The sequence below is a fragment of the Theobroma umbraticum genome, unplaced genomic scaffold, assembly GCF_002168275.2.
Source record: "Theobroma umbraticum cultivar Fairchild unplaced genomic scaffold, ASM216827v3 scaffold_86.0, whole genome shotgun sequence".
NCBI lineage: Eukaryota > Viridiplantae > Streptophyta > Magnoliopsida > Malvales > Malvaceae > Theobroma > Theobroma umbraticum.
In genome coordinates, this window is record NW_018397263.1 from 213,102 (window position 1) to 231,604 (window position 18,503).

The following is an 18,503-nucleotide window of genomic DNA, read 5'->3' on the forward strand; positions in this document are numbered from 1 at the left end:
TTAATTTATGGACTAAATCATAGAATAGTTATATATTTGTATTGATGAGTAATATAAATAATTTTTTTTGAAAAAAATAGGTTAGCCCGGCCCGGCTCATGGGCTAGCAAGGGGTGGGCTGGGTTGAACATTTTGTAACCCATATAAAATATGGACTGACCCGACCCTGTTCATATTTTTTCAACCCATAAAAATTAAGACCGGGTTGAACCGACCCGACCCATATTGACAGGTCTACCCACCATCCAAACCAAGAACTGGGTTGGACTTGTCATCCAGAATTCTATTTATTGTCTAGAACCAGTAAAGACCCAAGTGTGTTTTTCTTCATGCTCCAGGCATGAAGGTAAAAAGGAAACAACTTTCTCTAGTGGGTGTATTTCATTTCCTCTTTACTTCCAATTTACTTGCCCAATTCTAACGCAACAACTCTTTGCCTAGAAGAGCAAAGAAAGAAAGCACTAGAAGTGTTTACCTTATTTGACAAATGGCATGGCATGTGGTAAAATGAGCCGTCGATGTGCAATTGCTTTAAAAAAGGATTACTGGGGCAGCGGGCGATGGGCACTTTTGTTTTGTTAAAGCAGGCATTTCTTGTTTCGCGCTTTGTGTGAGAGAGCCTCCTCGGCGAAGCCTTTCAGTTTGTGTTTTGCTGCAAACCAAACCAACCGTCACACTCAAACTTCACTCCCCACTGTACGATTCTCTCTCCTTTTTGCTTCAAAGCTTCCATTTTTTTGTTTCTTGCAAGCTTTTATCGAGAATGTGATTAATCGGTTTGATGCACACGATGAACTCGCTCTTCCTTTTGCTTTCTAGAGTCCCAAACCCGATGGATTGCTATTTCTTTCTTTTTTGTTTTCATTTTCGCTGCTTTTAGTGGATTAAGTGGTTCATCGGATTCTTCTTGCTCTTTGTTTTTAAGTAAATTACTATCATGTTTGTTAAGCTTGCTTCTGAAGTGTGTTTTGGCTCTCTAAATTCCACCACTTTTTCTTACATTGTGCTTAATGAATTTGCAGCTGTTTCTTAATGAAATTGTAAAGGTTATATATTGTGCACGAAAGTTGAGAAATTTTTATTTTTTCTTCATTTTGGTGATTAAAGATTGTGTCTTGGATTAATTATAGCCCTTTGCTTGAGGTTTTTGTGCTTCATGTATTGTCTCATCATTTTAATCATTAGGAATTTACTGATATCAGCATGTAGAAACCATGGTTATTAGTGTGAACTTTGCTTAGTAGCATTAGTGACAGTAGGGTATAGTTAAGATTGCCTTTTTCATATGTGTGATTTGAACTGTCAATAATCCCTGATCAGAAAAGCTTTTCCGTTTTCTAATTCATATTTGGATTTTTGTATCACAGAATGGGAACGGGGAGGAAGCCGCAGACATTCCTTGTTAATGGAAATGCACCTTATACTCCAAACCTGACGAACAGCAATGTGGCTGCTAGAAATCTGAGGAAGAGTCAGCTTGGTGGTGTCATATTCGGTTGCAAGGATAGCACCTTCAAAGAATGTCTATTCAATCAGCTTTTTGGTATGCCATCTCCATTTCAGTTGCATTTTTTCCGCCACTTGTTTTTCAGTTACCTGTTTGTTTTCCCTTTCCAATCCCATTAAATTGGGTTTCCTTTTGGTTAAGAACATTTACAGATAGATTAGTTTCTTTGGCTTCGTTTTTTTTTTCAGAATGAACTTTTGACTGCCATGGTAATTGTTGGTTTGATTTTTATCAGGCTTACCAGCACAACACTTTTCATTTGTGAAAAACATCGATCCAGGATTGCCATTGTTTCTGTTCAACTACACTGATCGGAAACTACATGGAATCTTTGAGGCTGCCAGCCGTGGTCAGATGAACATCAACCCATATGGATGGACTACTGATGGTTCAGAGAAAACACAATATCCTGCACAAGTATTCCTATAACGTTCCTTAATGTTTAATCTCTCTTCTTTTTTTTTTTAATTTGCTTCCATCTGTTGCTGATATTTTTGTTTTCTGAATTAAAGGTTCAGATTCGCGTTCGACTACACTGCCAACCACTGCTTGAAGAACAATTTAGACCTATTATTGCAGACAATTATTACTGCCGTAATCATTTCTGGTTTGAGCTAGACCATACTCAAACAAGTAAATTGATGTCCTTATTAGCTTCTTTAGCTGTTTCTCCAAGCACTTATCTACCTCATAATACAGCAAAGTGGAGAAATATCTTCCAAGCTCTTCCTTCAACTGGCACAAATGGGGAAGGTGAGGGTTTTAGACAACTTGCTACAGAGATGGAGCATTCTAATCATTCAAGCAAAAAATCAGATACAGATGTTTATTTCGATGAAATAAAAGTAGCAGATGAAGGATATAAGCCCCCAGCTCAAGAGGTTGAGCATTTTAGTCAGTCAAGTGGAAAATCAGATTCTACAGATTTTACTCCTTTTGATTCACTGGAAGCTCATGTAGATGCAAAGACAACAGGACAAGATGAGAAAGACTTTATATTGATTAAACTGAAAGAACTGGCTCAAAAACGCAAAGACCAAGATGTTTCTTTGATGAATAATGTGGAAGATTCCACTGTTATGAAAGGGACACACTTTGAAGATAGTGTTTCCTCAAGGGAGCAAATGGATTTGGTGCCAGAGACTGAAGATGCTGCCTGTTCTTCATCTCAATGTCAATCCGTCATAGCTCAGGTGTTTGAGAACCTCTATTGTTCAGATATGTTTTACAGAGAACCGGGAAGGATTCTGTTAGATTTGGTCCTTTTTTTGGTTAAAAAAAATTTAAATAAGACAACGTTTTGTTCTCATTTGTTTATCTACTTGTTTTGTAGTTGATTCAAGGGATGGAAGAGCTCAGGACATTTAAAGCAGAACAATCCGTGAAGATGATTCAGATGGAGCAAAAACTGGTACAAATTGCACCGCACTTCTTTTTCTCTCTTTCCTTTTCTTTTCTTGTCTGACAAGATTTATAATATAATAAACAATTGGAAGAGCAAAACCATTGTTTTAAGCTTTCAAGTGACTAGAATTTTCACTACAAATTCTTCTTATTACTCTGGCTGTGGACTTTTTAAATTCTGGCTCTGCTGGCTCTTATTTTTGCCGCTATTTCTGTGTTGATTGATCCATCTTCTGTAATACCCCAGTCTAGGATGATGGATTTCAGAATAATGAAACATTCTGCCTTTTAATCTATATTCACATGGACCAAAAGTGTTCTTGACTGTATTAGGTTGAAGCATATTAAGGAATACTTTTAGATAAGGTAGAATGTTAAATTGCATTAATGCCCTAGAAATCCACTCTACATGTTGAAACGAAAGGTGCTTTTACCAAGTTTGTTGCAAGAAAGGAAGTACTCTATATCTATAATAGTAACTGAAAATTGTGCATGTAGAGCTTGTTTTTAATTCCGATCAGTGCAATGGATAATACCTACAACTCTGGCCTTTCAGGTTGCAGCAGAAATGGAAATTCAAAAACTAAAAGTTCGTTGTCTGATGCTGGAATCCTTGTCCAATGATTCTGTTGAACATGTTAATGGACAGGCAATTGAGTCTTCTGAGGAGCTGCAATTGGATCCTACTGAGTCAATATTTTTAGTGGGAGGATATGATGGTGAATCATGGTTAGCAGCATTGGATTCGTATTTCCCATCTCAAGATGTGATAAAATCTGTTCACCCCATGAGTTCTGTTCGTTCATATGCTTCAACTGCACAGTTGAATGGTGATCTGTATGTCTTTGGTGGTGGAGATGGTTATTCATGGTATGATACAGGTATTAGCTTGTCCTAATTTCCTACTTGTTCTTCTAACTAAATTTTTTCTTATGTCTCATGTGGCTGTTATGTTTTTTATGAAGTTGAATCATATAGCCCCTCAAGGAATCAGTGGACCCTCTGCCCTTCCCTAAAGGACAAGAAGGGAAGTTTAGCTGGAGCTGCATTGGATGGAAAAATATTTGCAATCGGTGGTGGGAATGGGGTTCAATGCTTTGCAGATGTTGAAATGCTCGACTCAATTCTTGGACGATGGATCAACACACGGTCAATGCTGCAAAAGGTGAATGTTGTGCTTGACTTTTTCCTTTTGGTTAAGGTTTTGACATTTTCCCAGCGTTGAGAGAGATAATATGCATATATTTGAAGAATGTCCTTCAAGAAGGTAATAATAACTTAAAGTACTAAAATTTCAATTTCAGGACTAGGGATGCCCTTAGTTTCTGATTAATATCTCCCATTAAAAGAAATAATATGGTTAATAGTGGGTTTATTATTTGGTTGATTTACGGAAGTGAGGAGTCATCTTTTATCAGGTTTTCAGGGTATGATGTGCCTCTGTTTGGAATTTATGCACCTTGCATTTGTTGTGTTGCATGTATGCTTTCAGCATCCTTGAATTATGCAACTCTTCTATAACATGCATCACTTATGTATAAGTTATTAATGCTAAATTTTACCCGAACTTGGTTTTGCAGCGATTTGCTCTTGCTGCTGTGGAACTTAATGGCACAATTTATGCTACTGGTGGATATGATGGGAATGATTACCTGAAGTAAGTTGTGATGCCATTTTGTTTTCTGTTTTTCTCCATACACTGTCATACATACGTAAACATTCACACATGGTTGCTTTCATGAACCCATTAGTATATTCATGAATTAGTTTGTGGATCCATTCACCCAAGCCATGAACATTCAGAGTTTAACTAAAATTTGATACTGCATCAGGTCTGCTGAAAGATTTGACCCCAGAGAGCATTCATGGACCAAAATTGCAAGCATGAGCACAAAGAGAGGCTGCCACTCTCTGGCTGTTTTGGATGAAAGACTGTAAGCTTTTTTCTTGTCATTATTTTCATATCATTATTAGCTTCAGTTGACAGTGAGAGAGATGGCCCTGTTTGTGGATGTTCCAGACAAAATGCTCTATTGTGCCTAATACAAATCCGGAAGATTGCACATATGGTACCTTAAACATGTCCAGGGCTATGCTTTGCCTTGAAAGTAACCATTTTTCCGTTCTTTAAAGAAAACTTGGGTTTGTAAGTAATCAGCTTCCTTGATGTGATCAGGAGCATTGCATAGCATATACCATATTACGTAATCAATCTCATGCCTCAGGTTATTAACCCTAATTATCCGGAAAAGCAATATAGAAGTGAAAAATTATCTTCTTAATGAGAACTGCTTCCTTTGATAGGTATGCTATCGGTGGTTTTGATGGTACTAAAATGGTTCCAAGCGTTGAAATATTTGATCCGCGTCTCGGATCATGGATGAGTGGGGAACCGATTAACCAGGCCAGGGGATATGCGGCTGCTGCTGTGGTAAAAGGATCAATATATGTTATTGGTGGCCTGAGAGCTGGTGAAGACATTGTAGACTCTGTATGTTCCTTTTCTACATCCCATTCATTATATAGGTGCATCAGTTACTGCTTTGTGTTTTTTGATTTACTGAAATGTTGTTAACAGGTGGAATGTTTCAAGGAGGGCCAGGGATGGGAATTGAAAACCACCAAGGCTGTTGGGAAAAGGTGCTTCTTATCAGCTATTGCTTTGAAGTCATAAACATATAGACATGGATTGAGAGGTGGAAGCTTACATAATAGTTTCGCTGGCCACCGATGAAACCTTCATCTCAGCTAAGTTTTTTGTAAGCCTATGGGATGAAAGCAACAAATGTTTTTTGTTATAATGTGGAAATACAATCTCATAATCAATTTCATAGTTATTTCTCATATTGTCATTATTATCTATGACCCACACTATCATCAAGCTTCAAGCTAGCAATATATTGGTCCTAGCATATGGTGTGTACCTTAATAAATGTCATGCCAAAGTGATAATAAGAAAAGACAGTTGATTTACTCAACATTTAGTGCTCTTACAAAGAAAAATCTCTTTCTCGGGGGAAAGATATGTTAGCTCACATTTAGGACCCCCAAAGGTTTTGACTAGATGAAGAGTCTCTCCCATGCATTCCATTCCTATAGAAACCCGCAAAGTAAAGGAAACTGCTTTTGGGGTTAGATAAAAGGGAGCCACAAAGGTGAATTTCCTAACCTCATTATTGCCTCTGATTAGGTTCAAATCTAAAAAAACAAACTGAGTTGACTCCTCACTCATACTTATCCTAAGCCACAGCCTGTTATCGCTCAAAATGTTATGCAAAGTGATCACAAGTGGTATAGAAGCAGGGATTCCCGAGATAAAAGGAAGAGGATTTTCAGAATCATTACCAGGAACTTCCAGTTCTGCATTTAGGTACCTAGGACTTACACATAACACAAACTGCTCAAAAGAGAAGGAGTCGACTAACTTCTTGAAGAGAAGTGGCTTAAAGGTGTTACCACCAATTGATGAGCCAACGTCATGTAATGATTTCTTGACTTCAACTATAAAATGAGATGGTTCAATGGATCCCTCCTTGTGGAGAAATTCTACATGGGAAATTGTAGAAGACAACTTTTTCATGGCAGTTTCATAACAGCAGATCTCGACTTTGGACAACCTCAAAAGACAAGCCACAACTATCAGTTCCATGATTTGCAACTCCTCTCCTTTGGACAAGCCGATGAACCTGTTGTTGATTTCTCTGAGCCTCCTGTCTAATTTTGCTAATAGAAGCTCTAATTTTCCCACTCCATAGGGATTAAGCCTTTTTGTTAGCATAAGGTGCTCCCAAACTGCAACAAGCAATTTTGTAACTCGGAGATACTGCAGTGTAAATGCTACAGCACCAGCAGATCCTGGGGACTCTGCAGTATATGATGCCACTTCTTCCTTACATGCCCTGTTTGAGCCAAAGATAAGAAAACAAACATATGGTACATGGAAAGTCCAAGATGACACAACTAATGATATTGGTTCTCACAAAATGTATCATTAATTTGGTTATGCATGAGAAGGAGATAGATAAATCCACATGTTTAATATTTAATGTCTTGTACAGATCACTAAAGAATAATTGATATCACAAAACAGAACTGCACTCCATAAAACAAGATTATTGAAAAGGCAGGAAAGGGTTGCTTGTCAGTAGACACAAATCTCTGGCTCATATATGGTAATAAAATGCGTAAAGGAATGAAAAATAATTAACTACATTACTTGCCTTATAGCCTTCAATGCTTCATTTGTGCAGCCTAATTGTACCAATGGCCACAAGTCCTTAACCTTTCTAAAGATAAGATTTAAAGACTTTCTTAATTCATCATGCTCCCCCAGCTCATATTCTGCATGAGTAGCTGACTTCCCTAAACTCCACAATTTCGTATGATGATGGTCGGAGGTCTCTCCATCTTGTTGCCACAAGGGAATTCTGACAGGACTACCAATGTCAGAACAGAGATGAGATGGCATATCACCTTCCACTGTTGGCAATGCGTCTTTTATTTTAAAGTCAGCAAGAGAAATGGTAGAGGATCTACTGCACTCAGATAAATAAGCCAAAAGCGTTTCTTGGCTCATAAGATCACTTAAAGCATGAGAGATTCTCCCCAGCCATGTAACTGCATAAGAGAATATCCTAGCTGGAACACCACGAGCATCCTTTTCATGTGACAGTGGAACTGAGATGGCCAGCACTAGAAATGCTGCTATTTTTGTACTATCAAAGCCCAATTTGCCTCCAAAAGCTGGCTCCAGCTGAAGCAAAAAATAAGAGGGTAAACAGATTCAAAAATCAATGTCATTTGATCTGACAAGTACTTACATGGCAAACTAGGAGAGAAAAGAACAAAGATAACAAATAGTGGGGGGATGCCCAACATAACAGCAATATTGAGATGTCCACATTGCTTAACTTCTTTGTTAACTTCATTTATTGAATTCAGCATGAATGCACATGTATTTCTTAATTTGTTATTTTAGAAAAGTTTTGTTTGTTAGGGGTCTGAAATTATTTAATAATTGGTCAATTCTGCCCAAATGCACTAGCAACATTCATGGTAACATAAACTTCTATGTGCAAAAAAACAACTGATGCATCATTCGGAAGATATGTGAATTCTCACTATATAAATTTGATAAAGAAATCAAGAAAGAAAAAGATAAAAATTTAGAAAAAGGCTTAGGATAAGAATATCAGCAAAACAGAGGCTGAATGGAGTTTCATTTTCTTACAGAATATCTAGGCTTCTTAAAGCTCTAGTACAAAAGAGAAAAACATAACTGAACAAGGAATTAAACTGACAACTAATGCCACTAACAACATGTAAAGAAGGGAAACTAACAATAACTGTCTGCAAATTTAAAATCCTAAAAAAGTATTCCTAACAAGCATGTTAATTCTAACAAATTTTAATTAAGAAAGCTTGCTCATAATATTTTAATGCTACCATTACTCTTATAGTTGAGCAGGTAAGGCCACCAAGTAGAAGCAATACACAAAAAAAGTTTATTTAAAACCAAGCTAACCTCTGAAGAAACCTCCTCAATCATGCAAACGGTGAACTTCCCATGATTTCTCCCAATATGAAACAAAACGGAGAAGACATCAACTTCATCCTGGAAACGACTTAAACAAATAAGTGGAAAAGAAAAGCAGCAACAGATAGATAAAGCTGCTGGGAATCAAGTAATACACAAACTGAAAAAAATAAAAGATGCAGCCCAAAAAGCCACTTGAAGGTACAAACTGAAAAAAGGAGAAACAACCTCTGGATATGTCTCCAAATTTCCAAGAAGGCCATCAATACACAATTTAAACAACCCCAACTTTGGTAGCTTTGCTAATTTGAGTATTTTCCTTGTCACAAATCTTATGGCAGAACTGCTGTCAAAAAGGGTTCCCAGAAACTGCCAAATCAGGCAAAAAATGATGGTTAATATGAAGTCTATCATTTAAACAGGAGAAACCTGTATAGAGAAGAATTATATAGTTATGTACCATAACCTAACAGGAAACGGAGTCAAAACTCCTTTGAAAGAACAGCAATTTTACAAATGCCATGGCTTCACCAAGAAAAAGAGAGAGACTAGGAGAGAAACATAAACGACGAAAGTTCTTCGTAATAACTCAAAGAGTAACTTGCATGTTAAATTAACTGCCTTGAATGGGACAACTGTTAAGAGGTGAGGATTGATAAATTTATGTGTGCGAAAAGAAAAGAGAAAAACCCTACCCTGTGCATGTGTATTTCTTCAACTTTTAGATTATCGCCAGTTGCCATGTGATGCATTGTATCCAGAGCTTGTAGCCTGACAACTGTCGAATCATCATTCAGCATGTCCATCAACAGGTTTAAGGCTTCACCAGCAAATCGCAAAGAGAAGACAGTGAGCGTACGCAAAGAGTAACAGGCAGACATTCGTACCTTCAGATTAAGCACAGACAGCATCATAAACAAAAGCCATGCCAAGGGGGAAATTGCCTTTGAACTGCAGAGACATGGCCTAACTTCAGATAAGTCAACGTGTGGACCACATTTCTATGCATGGCTGTCATAATATTGTTGTTCTCTACATTATGTGTCTACCCTATCAAACTAAGGCTCCTAACTAATTTAATCATATACAAATATAAACACATTCAGAGTCAATATATTGGTACATAAAACTGGAAGAACCATGCCAAGCTGCACCCTCAAAGTGCTAGCAAACTGCTTAGATATGGACTGTGATACATGAGCAAGTTGATCCAAAAAGGCCAAAAGTCGAAACAGAATACCACTCTTTCTAACACAAAACAATCATACAAGTAATAAGACCAAGCATAGCTACCAAATCAGCAAATCTTACCTCAGAGAACTCATCCTCAAGCCCATGTACAAAAGCTCCAGCAGCACCAGAAGCTGAAATTTCAAGCCCTTCAATTGGTTTGTAAATTTTTTCTTTGTTCATCCCTAGGACTTTCTTAGACACGGTTTGCAGCAAGATATCTTCAGATACAAGTCCTATCTTCCCAAGGGCATCAAAGGCTTCAAGCCTTACCTCCATACTCATATCTCTTACCATACAGCAGAGCTGCAAGCATATGTTCAGGAAAAACAAATAAGAGGGGGGAAAATGCTTAAAATCCTATATATTTAGAGTTGGCATGAATTAAAATTACACTACCCAACATATTCATGCACTACATATTACTACTAAATCAAACATCAATTCCAAATTTAATGTTTCTTTTTTCTTTTCTAAAATACCTGGATAAATACTGCATCTGCCAAGTCTTGTTTGTTCCACTCTTCAGTGGATACAACAATCATTTTACCCCAATCACAGACCTAAATTTAAAAACAATTAGACAAGAGAGATAAATCAGAAATTGTACAAATTCACAATTAATTATGAAGCGCATCGTAAACTAACAAAGAAGCTAGGACAGAGAATCTTACTGCACGAACTGCTGGAGATCTGACACAATCCTCTGCGTCGCAAAGCAGCTCAACAGCACGGAAATAGCATCCCTGAGCAACATCACGATCATCAAAATCACCCTTCTCACACAATTTTACCAATCCATCCAAAGCTGCTTTCCTCACATACGGATACGGGTCCCTCGTAAACCCTAAAAACACAGCTAATAACACCGAACCCCTCACTGCAAACTTCTCCGCATTCCTCAATAGCCATAGCCGTACGGAAACAGAAGGACCGAGGCAGAGAGACACGAAGCGAGCATCGTCAACGCCGTTTTGGGATGAAGTGAGTGAAACGAGTGCGGAGAGTGACTCACAAACGAGGCGAGGCGAATCGGAGGAGGTGAAGAGCGAGTTGGAACGGAGCAAATCAATGGCAATAGGGGATAGGTGGGGGCGGCGAGAGGAGAGGTCGGTGAGGAGCTTAACGACGTGGTGGAGGAAGACGGAGTCGCGAGTGAGTTGAAGAGAGCGAGTTAGGGCGTCAAGGACTGAAGAGAGCGTGGAATCGGAGGTGCTGGGGTTGATAACGAGGGATCTGACGGACGCTAGGGTTTGAAAAGAGAGTGGCTGATTATTGTCGAGGGATTGTTCGATTGAGTTCATCACGAGCTGCTCCATCGCCGATTACCGTGAACTGAACTCCTACGCTCGAGCTCTGCGACCATGGAAAAGGATTTTGAATTCGGGAATATTACCGGGAATTTTCCGCTTTGCCTTTCCGAAATCGACCCACCAAAGCCCAACGGACTTTCGTTTCCCGCCTAGACTGCACCATTTTCTTCCATCTATTTTTCGGCCAATTTTTCTTATATTTATTCCTAGTATTATTTTTTTACACTTTTTATATGATAAAAAAAATAAAAAAAATATAATTATAATGATAATATTAATTAATTAAAATGAATGAATAATCATTAAAATAAAATATTAATTCCAATATAATTACTTAATTACTTTATGGTATAGTGTAATACATTTATTCTCCTTTACTTTGACCTTTTGGAAAATTATGGAATTTTTATATTGAAATACATTTTTCCATTTTATTTTTGGAAGTAAAATAAGTAAAATAAAATTATTATTTTTATTGAAATGATTTAAATTACAAAGAAGAATAACAAATAAGTGAGAAAAATATGATAAGAGTAATTAAAAAAATAAGAATTTAAAACCCAGAGAAATATTAAAAGAGAATGAATACAAAAAATCAACTTACAATACTATATGGCATACAATCAAGTTAGAGGAAATTAAGAATAATTGATATTCCACTACATATTCCATTTTTTAAAAAATTTGAGTTTTATCTAAATTATAAATTCTTTTATTTTTTTTAAGTATTTTATACTATCAAAAGTGTAATTGATTCGCTTGATTGAGAATAGGGCAAGTTTAAAAATCATTTATCAGTAAGCCAACTTCGAACAAAACCAATTCTAATATACTTTTTTATAGTTTCAAAGTCCGAAGCTATATTTGATCATGTTATAAAAACAGAATTTTTGTTAAATTATCGTTTTCAATATGATAATTACATATATTAAAATAAAGTATTCATGATTAGATAATTTAATTCTTTATTAGAGACGACACGATGAACATATGACTTAAATCTTTATTGTCTATATGGGATTAAATTTTTTTCTTGTAGTTTTAATTTATGAAATAAAATAAAGTTAGTGGTTGTGTTACTATTTATATTGGCATGTGCCTAAGGCTATTAATTTAACCAAGTACAGAAAAACAATGAAAAAGTAGAAACCCCAAACTTTAGAAAGTGAGAATTCAATCCAAGCTAACAATAAATGGGAGTTGTTGTAGAATGTAGGCTGTCGAGCCTACCACTTAGAAAAGTACATTCCACCAACCATTATTCAATAATTCCCTTTGCAATTAAAGTATAGGGTACATCTACTTGGTAGATTTTTACTCAAAAAAAATAAATTTCATTTTTTTTAAGTTAACATCTTCTAATTTACAACGAAAAAACTTAATTAACTCGAAGTTTGACTCGAGTTTATATGACTTTCGAGAAAATTTACAATTACCCTAGTTAATAAATTTTGTATTAAACTTATATTAATGTATTAATTAAAAAATTGTTTTTTATCTCATTTTCTTTATTTTATTGAATGCTTAAAAAAAAAATGGTGAAGTCATTGGTGAATTGGTGGTCCATGAAACCATGGACCAGGGTCCATGCGCGTGCTCAAAAGGGTTAGGGTCAGCTAAAGCAGTTCCGAGTTGAGCTGTAGAGTGGCTGAACCCAACCCATGGGTCTTTTTCAAGTCCCAATTTGTTATTTATTTATAGTATTTATTATTATGTTGGCAGTGTTATTTCATGAAATTTAAGGCAGGTATTTTTTTTATCACGTGACGAATATAACAAACGGTCAATTCAAAGTATTCATTCTTTCCACAAGCTGATGCGGCCGACTTAAACCACTTTATATAGAGTTTTATATCATTATTTTTGCATATTAATAAATAAATCCAGGTTAAATCAAAAGTATTTTGATAATTTTATTAAATAAATTAAATACAATTTACCTTCTCTTTAATGGGTTTTTTGTATTTTTATAAATTATTCAAGTTTCGATTTCGATTTATTCGTATAATATAAATAAATTAAGGCATTATCACCAATATTGAAATAAGTAGACCCCTGATTTGGTATTCAAACTCAATTGGTATCTAGAGTTTTCATTCCATTTTTTGCGATGGGAAGAATTCAAACTATAACTACCTTTGAATATGATTGTATAATTCATCTCATAAGTTATGTTCTTCTATTTTGTTTGGTCTTTGAATCTTCAAATACACAAGGAGAATATTAGAAAATAAAGTTTGTTTGTAAGTATAGACCATGCATCCATTTAGAGTTTACTTCAAAGTCTTAGTCCAATAGATTTTCCCCTTTAATTACATGAAAACATATAAAATTAGTAGCATCTTAGTCAAAATGGAAGCCTAGTCATGGTCATCTAACTAGATTAGAATGGTTAAACCATGCAATTTTTGGTGGGTCAATATATTTAATATTGTATAAAATCGACTCATTTAGTGCCTCATTTGATATTTATTTTATAATTTTACTTTAAGTGTTTAACTTTACTTTTATTAATAAAAGTTTTTATCTGGAAACTTTAAATCCAATAATTGAACATGCGATTTAAATTTATGAAAAGAACATCATGTACAGGAGGGACTACGTGGGCGAGACAGAGGATTCCATTACCTGAAGATAAAGTATTAAAGTAATATCATGTCCTAGGCAAAATTGGCTATATAAAGGCCAAGCTGCTTGCTTGGATAAACCACGAACAATTGTCCAGACCTTATAGGTGAGTACCGCCTGCACAAGAGCAATCAGAATTCTGCTCAAAAAGCAAAGGAAGATGCCTTGCCTTTACATCTCAACGAACCTCAACTTGGACATGGCAGACACTGGTCCTATCTTCTCCGAAACCACCAAAGCCATCGCTTCCATCATCGGAAAACCTGAAAATGTAAACTCTTCCCCTGCTCTCTTAGATCATTAGATTGTGTTTTTCTATTTTCATTCTGTATCCTGCTTTTCCTTTTCCAAACCACGTAGATTACTTTCGATGTTCAGGTGTTTTCATCGGAAAACTTCCCTGTTACTGATATGGGTGTTGCCTGTATGTTTTGGATGCTCGTATCTGTAGGATATGTCCAAAGAGAAAAAAAGGGTACAGGATTCTACTGTTTTGGATAAGTTAATCACCTGACTTTTCAACATTGTTGATAAATAATCAATTCAGGAGAAGCCAGCCGCTAGGTAACCCAGATTTCAAGTCAGAACAATCTTTAATTTGATACTAAAAGATGACTTTGGAGTAATTTTGCAACAGGGGTTATGACATATATGAAACTGATGTGCGGGATAGCTTCGAATTGCATGCATTTCATTTTCTGTGGACTTCTGTCTTTCTGTGTTAATCATATGCAGAAGGTCTGAGCAGATCTGAAACTTGTCCAAAACATACAGCCTTTCCAGTTTTTCCCCTGGTATTTGGATTAAATATTGTTGTCGGCAGCAACATGAGAAGCTTGTCTGAAACATCGGTGAAACCATGCTACAGCTTTGATTAGCTACCATTTACCTAGTTGATGTTAGGGTCAAGGAACAGTAACAAGTCATCTGTACATCTAAGTGGTCACTTGGAGTCATAGGCGTTCAATAATTGGAGAGCAGGTCCCCATGAAAGCATAAACCAGATCTGATACAAGCCTGCAACACACGTTTACTTTTTGACGTTCAGAAAAAGGTGGTCATAAATGGGATTCTAGTAAACTTTTTACGACAAAAAGGAAAGCATCCAAGCATACAACGGGTAAAAGTCGGTGGCCCGCGCATTTACGATGTAATATCTCTACCTGGATGTCGGATGCCAAATACCAAATGCTATGTCCCATTTGTTGTACACCAATCCTCTGTCTTTTATTTTGTTTCACAACTTGCATGTGTTCTGTGGCACTATAAAACTAGCAATAACGCTTGCCAAGCCGACGTGGACAGACCAAAAGAAAAACATTGTATTTGACTATTGCAGGCTTGCTGCAGCTGATGATCATTAAGTTTGCTCTGTTACTTTCTAATTCAGACCTTGGTTTCATCTTCATTTCTTCTAATTTCCATGCAGTTCGTGATGGTCATTCTCAAGGGATCAGTGGCCATATCGTTCAACGGGAACAAGGACCCAGCTGCGTACGCCGAGGTGGTCTCAATGGGCGGCATTAACAAAGAGGTCAAGAGGAAGTTGATTGCAACTCTGGGCACCATTTTAGAGAACATGTTGTCTATCCCCAGAACACGGTTTTTCCTCAAAGTCTATGATACAACGGCGGGCCTTAAGATCTCCAAAATATAATTCCTTAATCATGTTACCAATAAATCAGCGTAGCTTTCAGTTTCTGTATCATTCTAAACGCTATTGATGGAAGTATCAAATCCAACTTGTCCACAAACAAATTGTATTAACTTTGACAAAAGGAGAACCATTCCCACTTTGACAGAGGATCTGCATTTGTGATTTTTACATGCTGACTATGCCTTCGTAAGCTTTGAGACGTGTATATATATAGACGCACACGCATATGAAGAAGTTTGGCTTGAAATAACCATCAAATTATGAAAAGTCGTGCATTTATTTTGTAGAAAAGGACAACAAACTTAAGAGAACCAGCAAGGGTCCAGCCCAAATTAAATATAAATGGGCTACAGCTGAGATGCTCTCATCGTTTCTTGGTCGAGGCTAGCTTCCTAGGAGAGCCAGGGCAAGAGGAGCAAGGGCCCATTGGCCCAGAGAGGGGCATTCTGGTAACTAGACAATTTGGGTTCCTCTTGCTCCTGGCTGGTTCTGGTCCTGGGTCGCTTTACAATTAAAAGGGGTAGCGGAGCTAAGGGAGTGGAAAATCGGCGGGGTTTCTTTCTGATATCTCTCATCAGAGGCAGTAGTTGGAGAAAGGTGAAGAGTACTCCCGAGTCGAAGCTGAGAAAGAGAAGATGCCTTGCCTCAACCTCTCAACCAACGTGAACCTGGATGGAGTTGACACCTCCGCCATCCTCTCTGAAGCCACCTCGTCGGTTGCCAAGCTCATCGGCAAACCTGAGGCCGTATGTTTCTCATATCTTCTCGTTTTATTACTTTCCATTAGTAGTGCATCTCTTTCTCGAATTTGTGTATCTTTAATTTCTGCTTTATACTGTGGACATCCACATTGACGGAATCAGTTGAAGCGTAGAGTTGAACATAATGGTCTATTTGACAAAAATATAAGAAAAATTAGATGAAAAAAGTTTTAGAAATATTTAACAATAAACAAAAATTAATAAATATAATAATAAAAATCGAGAAGCAATCCCTAAAAAATATTAAGAGCTACCAATAAACAATTTCATGGGGAAGCAATTTCTTAAAATTAAAGACTACCAATAAATAATTAACGGGAAGTAATTTCTTAAAATTATCATAAAAATTAAATACAATATCAATAAATAATTCAATGAAAAAGCAATTTCAAATAAAAAATTTGATTGTTTACAAGAATTTAAGTAAAAAAAAAACATAAATAATTTGGAAGAAAGTAATTTTTAAATAAATAAGTAATAGTTAATTTTAGGTACTTGATCCTATTCTTATTTTGTTGGTTTTAACAAAAAATGGTTAAGACGGTAAATCTTAAATAAAAATTATCAAATAAAAAATATTGAAAATAAAATAATTAAATAAATCAAACTTATGAATTAGCTTGATATGAAAATTGACTTATTGGCTAAAGAATTTCTGTATAGCAAAAAAATGTAAAAAAAAAAAAAAAAGAGAACAAGAGGAGTTAGTTGTGAAGTTTTGAAGAAGTAGGGTTTGGAAATAATTTTATTACAATAGGTTTTATCTTAATCTTATTAAAATTAGTTATTGATGGACTGTTGTGGGGCATCTCACCAAATTAAAAATTATTGTAAGGGTGAAATTATAAAATTATAAACTAATAAAAATATATTAAAACAATTTTAAAATTTTTAAAGGGGACAAAATTATAAAATTTTAAAAAAATAAAGGGAAGTTATAAAATTTTTAAAATTGTTGGGGGCCCACTAGCCCTCCCTCCTCCTGCCTCGAATATCCATAATCTGAGGTGAGTGAGTCTAGTTCAAATGGGAAATATTGCTGTCTGGGTATGGTGCGGTAGTCTTGGTGTTGGGTGTATAAAATTTATCCTATTTGGTAAAATCCTGTTACTGTTAGTGATTAAGGATCATTACCCAGTTAAGGATTTCTTTGCAATGGGGTCTTCGAGGGTAGTCCCCTTTTGGATGTCTGCTTAAGTAGCTGCTTTCAAGACCGAAACTTGTATTTTTGCACTTTATCATCCTAAGACCCCTTGAACCAAGGCCAGTTGATACTAGAAAAGAGCTATAACTCACTTATCTCACAGATATGGAAGCATTATTCTAAACTCTACTTCCTTTTGTTGATTTTGAAAGAGGCTTTTGATATGTGAAAGAAGTATGCTCTTGGTTCAAGTCATCCATGTTCTTGTTCGAATACTCTTGCTTTCGTCCTTTGTTGTTTCTGCATCTTATTAACAAACTAGAAGGAACTTTATATTGTTCTCAGTATTGCAAGTTCATCCATGGAATGAAACATTACTAATTTATTGCTGTTGAGATGCAGTATGTGATGATTGTGTTGAAGGGTTCGGTGCCCATGTCATTTGGTGGTACTGAGCAGCCAGCTGCCTATGGTGAGTTGGTGTCCATTGGTGGCCTTAACCCAGACGTGAACAAGAAACTGAGTGCTGCAATTGCTGCAATTCTTGAAACCAAGCTACAAGTGCCTAAGTCACGGTTCTTCCTCAAATTCTATGACACTAAGGCAAGCTATCTCTTCTTTCTTAATCGTCCGGATGATGGGTCATTGTTCTATTTGTCTCCTTCTCATTGCATTTCCCTGTTTGTTTAGGCACACCAAAGCCAAGAATATGCACAGTGTTTGCATGCTTTACATCAGCACTAGATAATGTAAATAAATCTTTTCTGTTTCATACTGTGAGCATTGCTCCCATTAGCTTTATTGTGAGTCCAAGTTATACCATTTCTTTAGCCTGTGATGATATTTAGCACTCATTTGTGGCACTTGCTGCTTGATAGTGCTGATACTTTGATTATTTGGCAGGGTTCCAACTTTGGATGGAATGGATCCACCTTCTGAGTCTGTCATGTGCCAAATTTCTCAAAACATCAATGTTGATTGTTCAGAATGCTTTATTTCCCTAGTGAATTGGTGTTGAAAACAATTTGGTAACGGTTGGCATGTTATTATGTTGTTTATCTATGTGTTTTCTTAGGAACATGATATGCAAAACATTAATGTGCACTAATCTGGCACTAGCCTATATGAAGTTGTGGCACATGAGCGAAAGCCACTTTATTTTGTTTACTGATCATCGGCTGTTTTGATCGATTTGAAATAATGTTGAACTATGTGCTGCACGGTTTGCAGTGCTCTAGCAAAAGTCTAGAGCCGACACAATTGCCCTAGTAGCTTCTCATTTTACGCTTGCTGATTTAGGCTTTTATGTGTTGTCTGGTTGAG

The 18,503-nt window shown here is 36.4% G+C and overlaps 5 protein-coding genes across 6 annotated transcripts in view; 3 read left to right on the plus strand and 2 right to left on the minus strand.

Moving 5' to 3' along the window:
- The window catches only part of LOC110420636 (patellin-6-like), a 1,824-nt gene extending 1,091 nt beyond the window's left edge, over positions 1–733 (minus strand). The window contains exon 1 of the mRNA XM_021434018.2: positions 670–733. Coding sequence (XP_021289693.1) covers positions 670–733 — 64 coding nt within the window. The remainder of the gene's footprint in view (positions 1–669) is intronic.
- Positions 339–5,757, plus strand: LOC110420490 (influenza virus NS1A-binding protein). Of its 2 annotated transcripts, none has more exons than XM_021433819.1 (11): positions 339–696; positions 1,368–1,543; positions 1,743–1,924; positions 2,020–2,700; positions 2,841–2,918; positions 3,468–3,792; positions 3,877–4,076; positions 4,492–4,568; positions 4,744–4,845; positions 5,216–5,402; positions 5,490–5,757. In XM_021433819.1, exons 2-11 carry the CDS (start codon positions 1,369–1,371, stop codon positions 5,583–5,585), a joined length of 2,103 nt encoding a protein of 700 aa, XP_021289494.1. In that variant the 5' UTR covers positions 339–696; position 1,368; the 3' UTR covers positions 5,586–5,757. The 2 variants fall into 2 exon arrangements, with proteins under 2 accessions (XP_021289494.1, XP_021289496.1); XM_021433821.1 differs by having other exon boundaries at positions 1,788–1,924.
- Positions 5,758–5,860: 103 nt separating this feature from the next.
- SIEL (ARM repeat superfamily protein) lies at positions 5,861–11,139 on the minus strand. The gene is made up of 8 exons (XM_021433818.1): positions 10,352–11,139; positions 10,160–10,240; positions 9,759–9,983; positions 9,143–9,334; positions 8,676–8,816; positions 8,436–8,525; positions 7,132–7,664; positions 5,861–6,810 (listed from the first exon to the last, which is right to left on the minus strand). Exons 1-8 carry the CDS (start codon positions 10,994–10,996, stop codon positions 5,886–5,888), a joined length of 2,832 nt encoding a protein of 943 aa, XP_021289493.1. The 5' UTR covers positions 10,997–11,139; the 3' UTR covers positions 5,861–5,885.
- A 2,512-nt stretch (positions 11,140–13,651) lies between these two features.
- Positions 13,652–15,419, plus strand: LOC110420152 (uncharacterized). Its single transcript, XM_021433355.2, has 2 exons — positions 13,652–13,889; positions 15,048–15,419. The coding sequence occupies exons 1-2, from the start codon at positions 13,779–13,781 to the stop codon at positions 15,273–15,275; spliced, it is 339 nt and encodes a 112-aa protein (XP_021289030.1). The 5' UTR covers positions 13,652–13,778; the 3' UTR covers positions 15,276–15,419.
- Positions 15,420–15,775: 356 nt separating this feature from the next.
- On the plus strand, positions 15,776–18,347 carry LOC110420151 (uncharacterized). Its single transcript, XM_021433354.2, has 3 exons — positions 15,776–16,021; positions 17,583–17,783; positions 18,084–18,347. The coding sequence occupies exons 1-3, from the start codon at positions 15,911–15,913 to the stop codon at positions 18,117–18,119; spliced, it is 348 nt and encodes a 115-aa protein (XP_021289029.1). The 5' UTR covers positions 15,776–15,910; the 3' UTR covers positions 18,120–18,347.
- The last annotated feature ends 156 nt before the right edge of the window (positions 18,348–18,503 follow it).

Coding starts and splice junctions, on each gene's coding strand:
- SIEL (XM_021433818.1), bottom strand. CDS start 10,996: ATGGAGCAGCTCGTGATGAACTCAATCGAACAATCCCTCGACAATAAT. Junction 8,526..8,675: donor ATTTGGAGACATATCCAGAG/GTTGTTTCTCCT, acceptor AGTCGTTTCCAG/GATGAAGTTGATGTCTTCTC. Junction 6,811..7,131: donor GAAGCATTGAAGGCTATAAG/GCAAGTAATGTA, acceptor TGGCTCAAACAG/GGCATGTAAGGAAGAAGTGG.
- LOC110420490 (XM_021433819.1), top strand. CDS start 1,369: ATGGGAACGGGGAGGAAGCCGCAGACATTCCTTGTTAATGGAAATGCA. Junction 4,077..4,491: donor CACGGTCAATGCTGCAAAAG/GTGAATGTTGTG, acceptor TTGGTTTTGCAG/CGATTTGCTCTTGCTGCTGT. Junction 5,403..5,489: donor GTGAAGACATTGTAGACTCT/GTATGTTCCTTT, acceptor TGTTGTTAACAG/GTGGAATGTTTCAAGGAGGG.
- LOC110420152 (XM_021433355.2), top strand. CDS start 13,779: ATGCCTTGCCTTTACATCTCAACGAACCTCAACTTGGACATGGCAGAC. Junction 13,890..15,047: donor TCATCGGAAAACCTGAAAAT/GTAAACTCTTCC, acceptor ATTTCCATGCAG/TTCGTGATGGTCATTCTCAA.
- LOC110420151 (XM_021433354.2), top strand. CDS start 15,911: ATGCCTTGCCTCAACCTCTCAACCAACGTGAACCTGGATGGAGTTGAC. Junction 16,022..17,582: donor TCATCGGCAAACCTGAGGCC/GTATGTTTCTCA, acceptor GTTGAGATGCAG/TATGTGATGATTGTGTTGAA. Junction 17,784..18,083: donor TCAAATTCTATGACACTAAG/GCAAGCTATCTC, acceptor ATTATTTGGCAG/GGTTCCAACTTTGGATGGAA.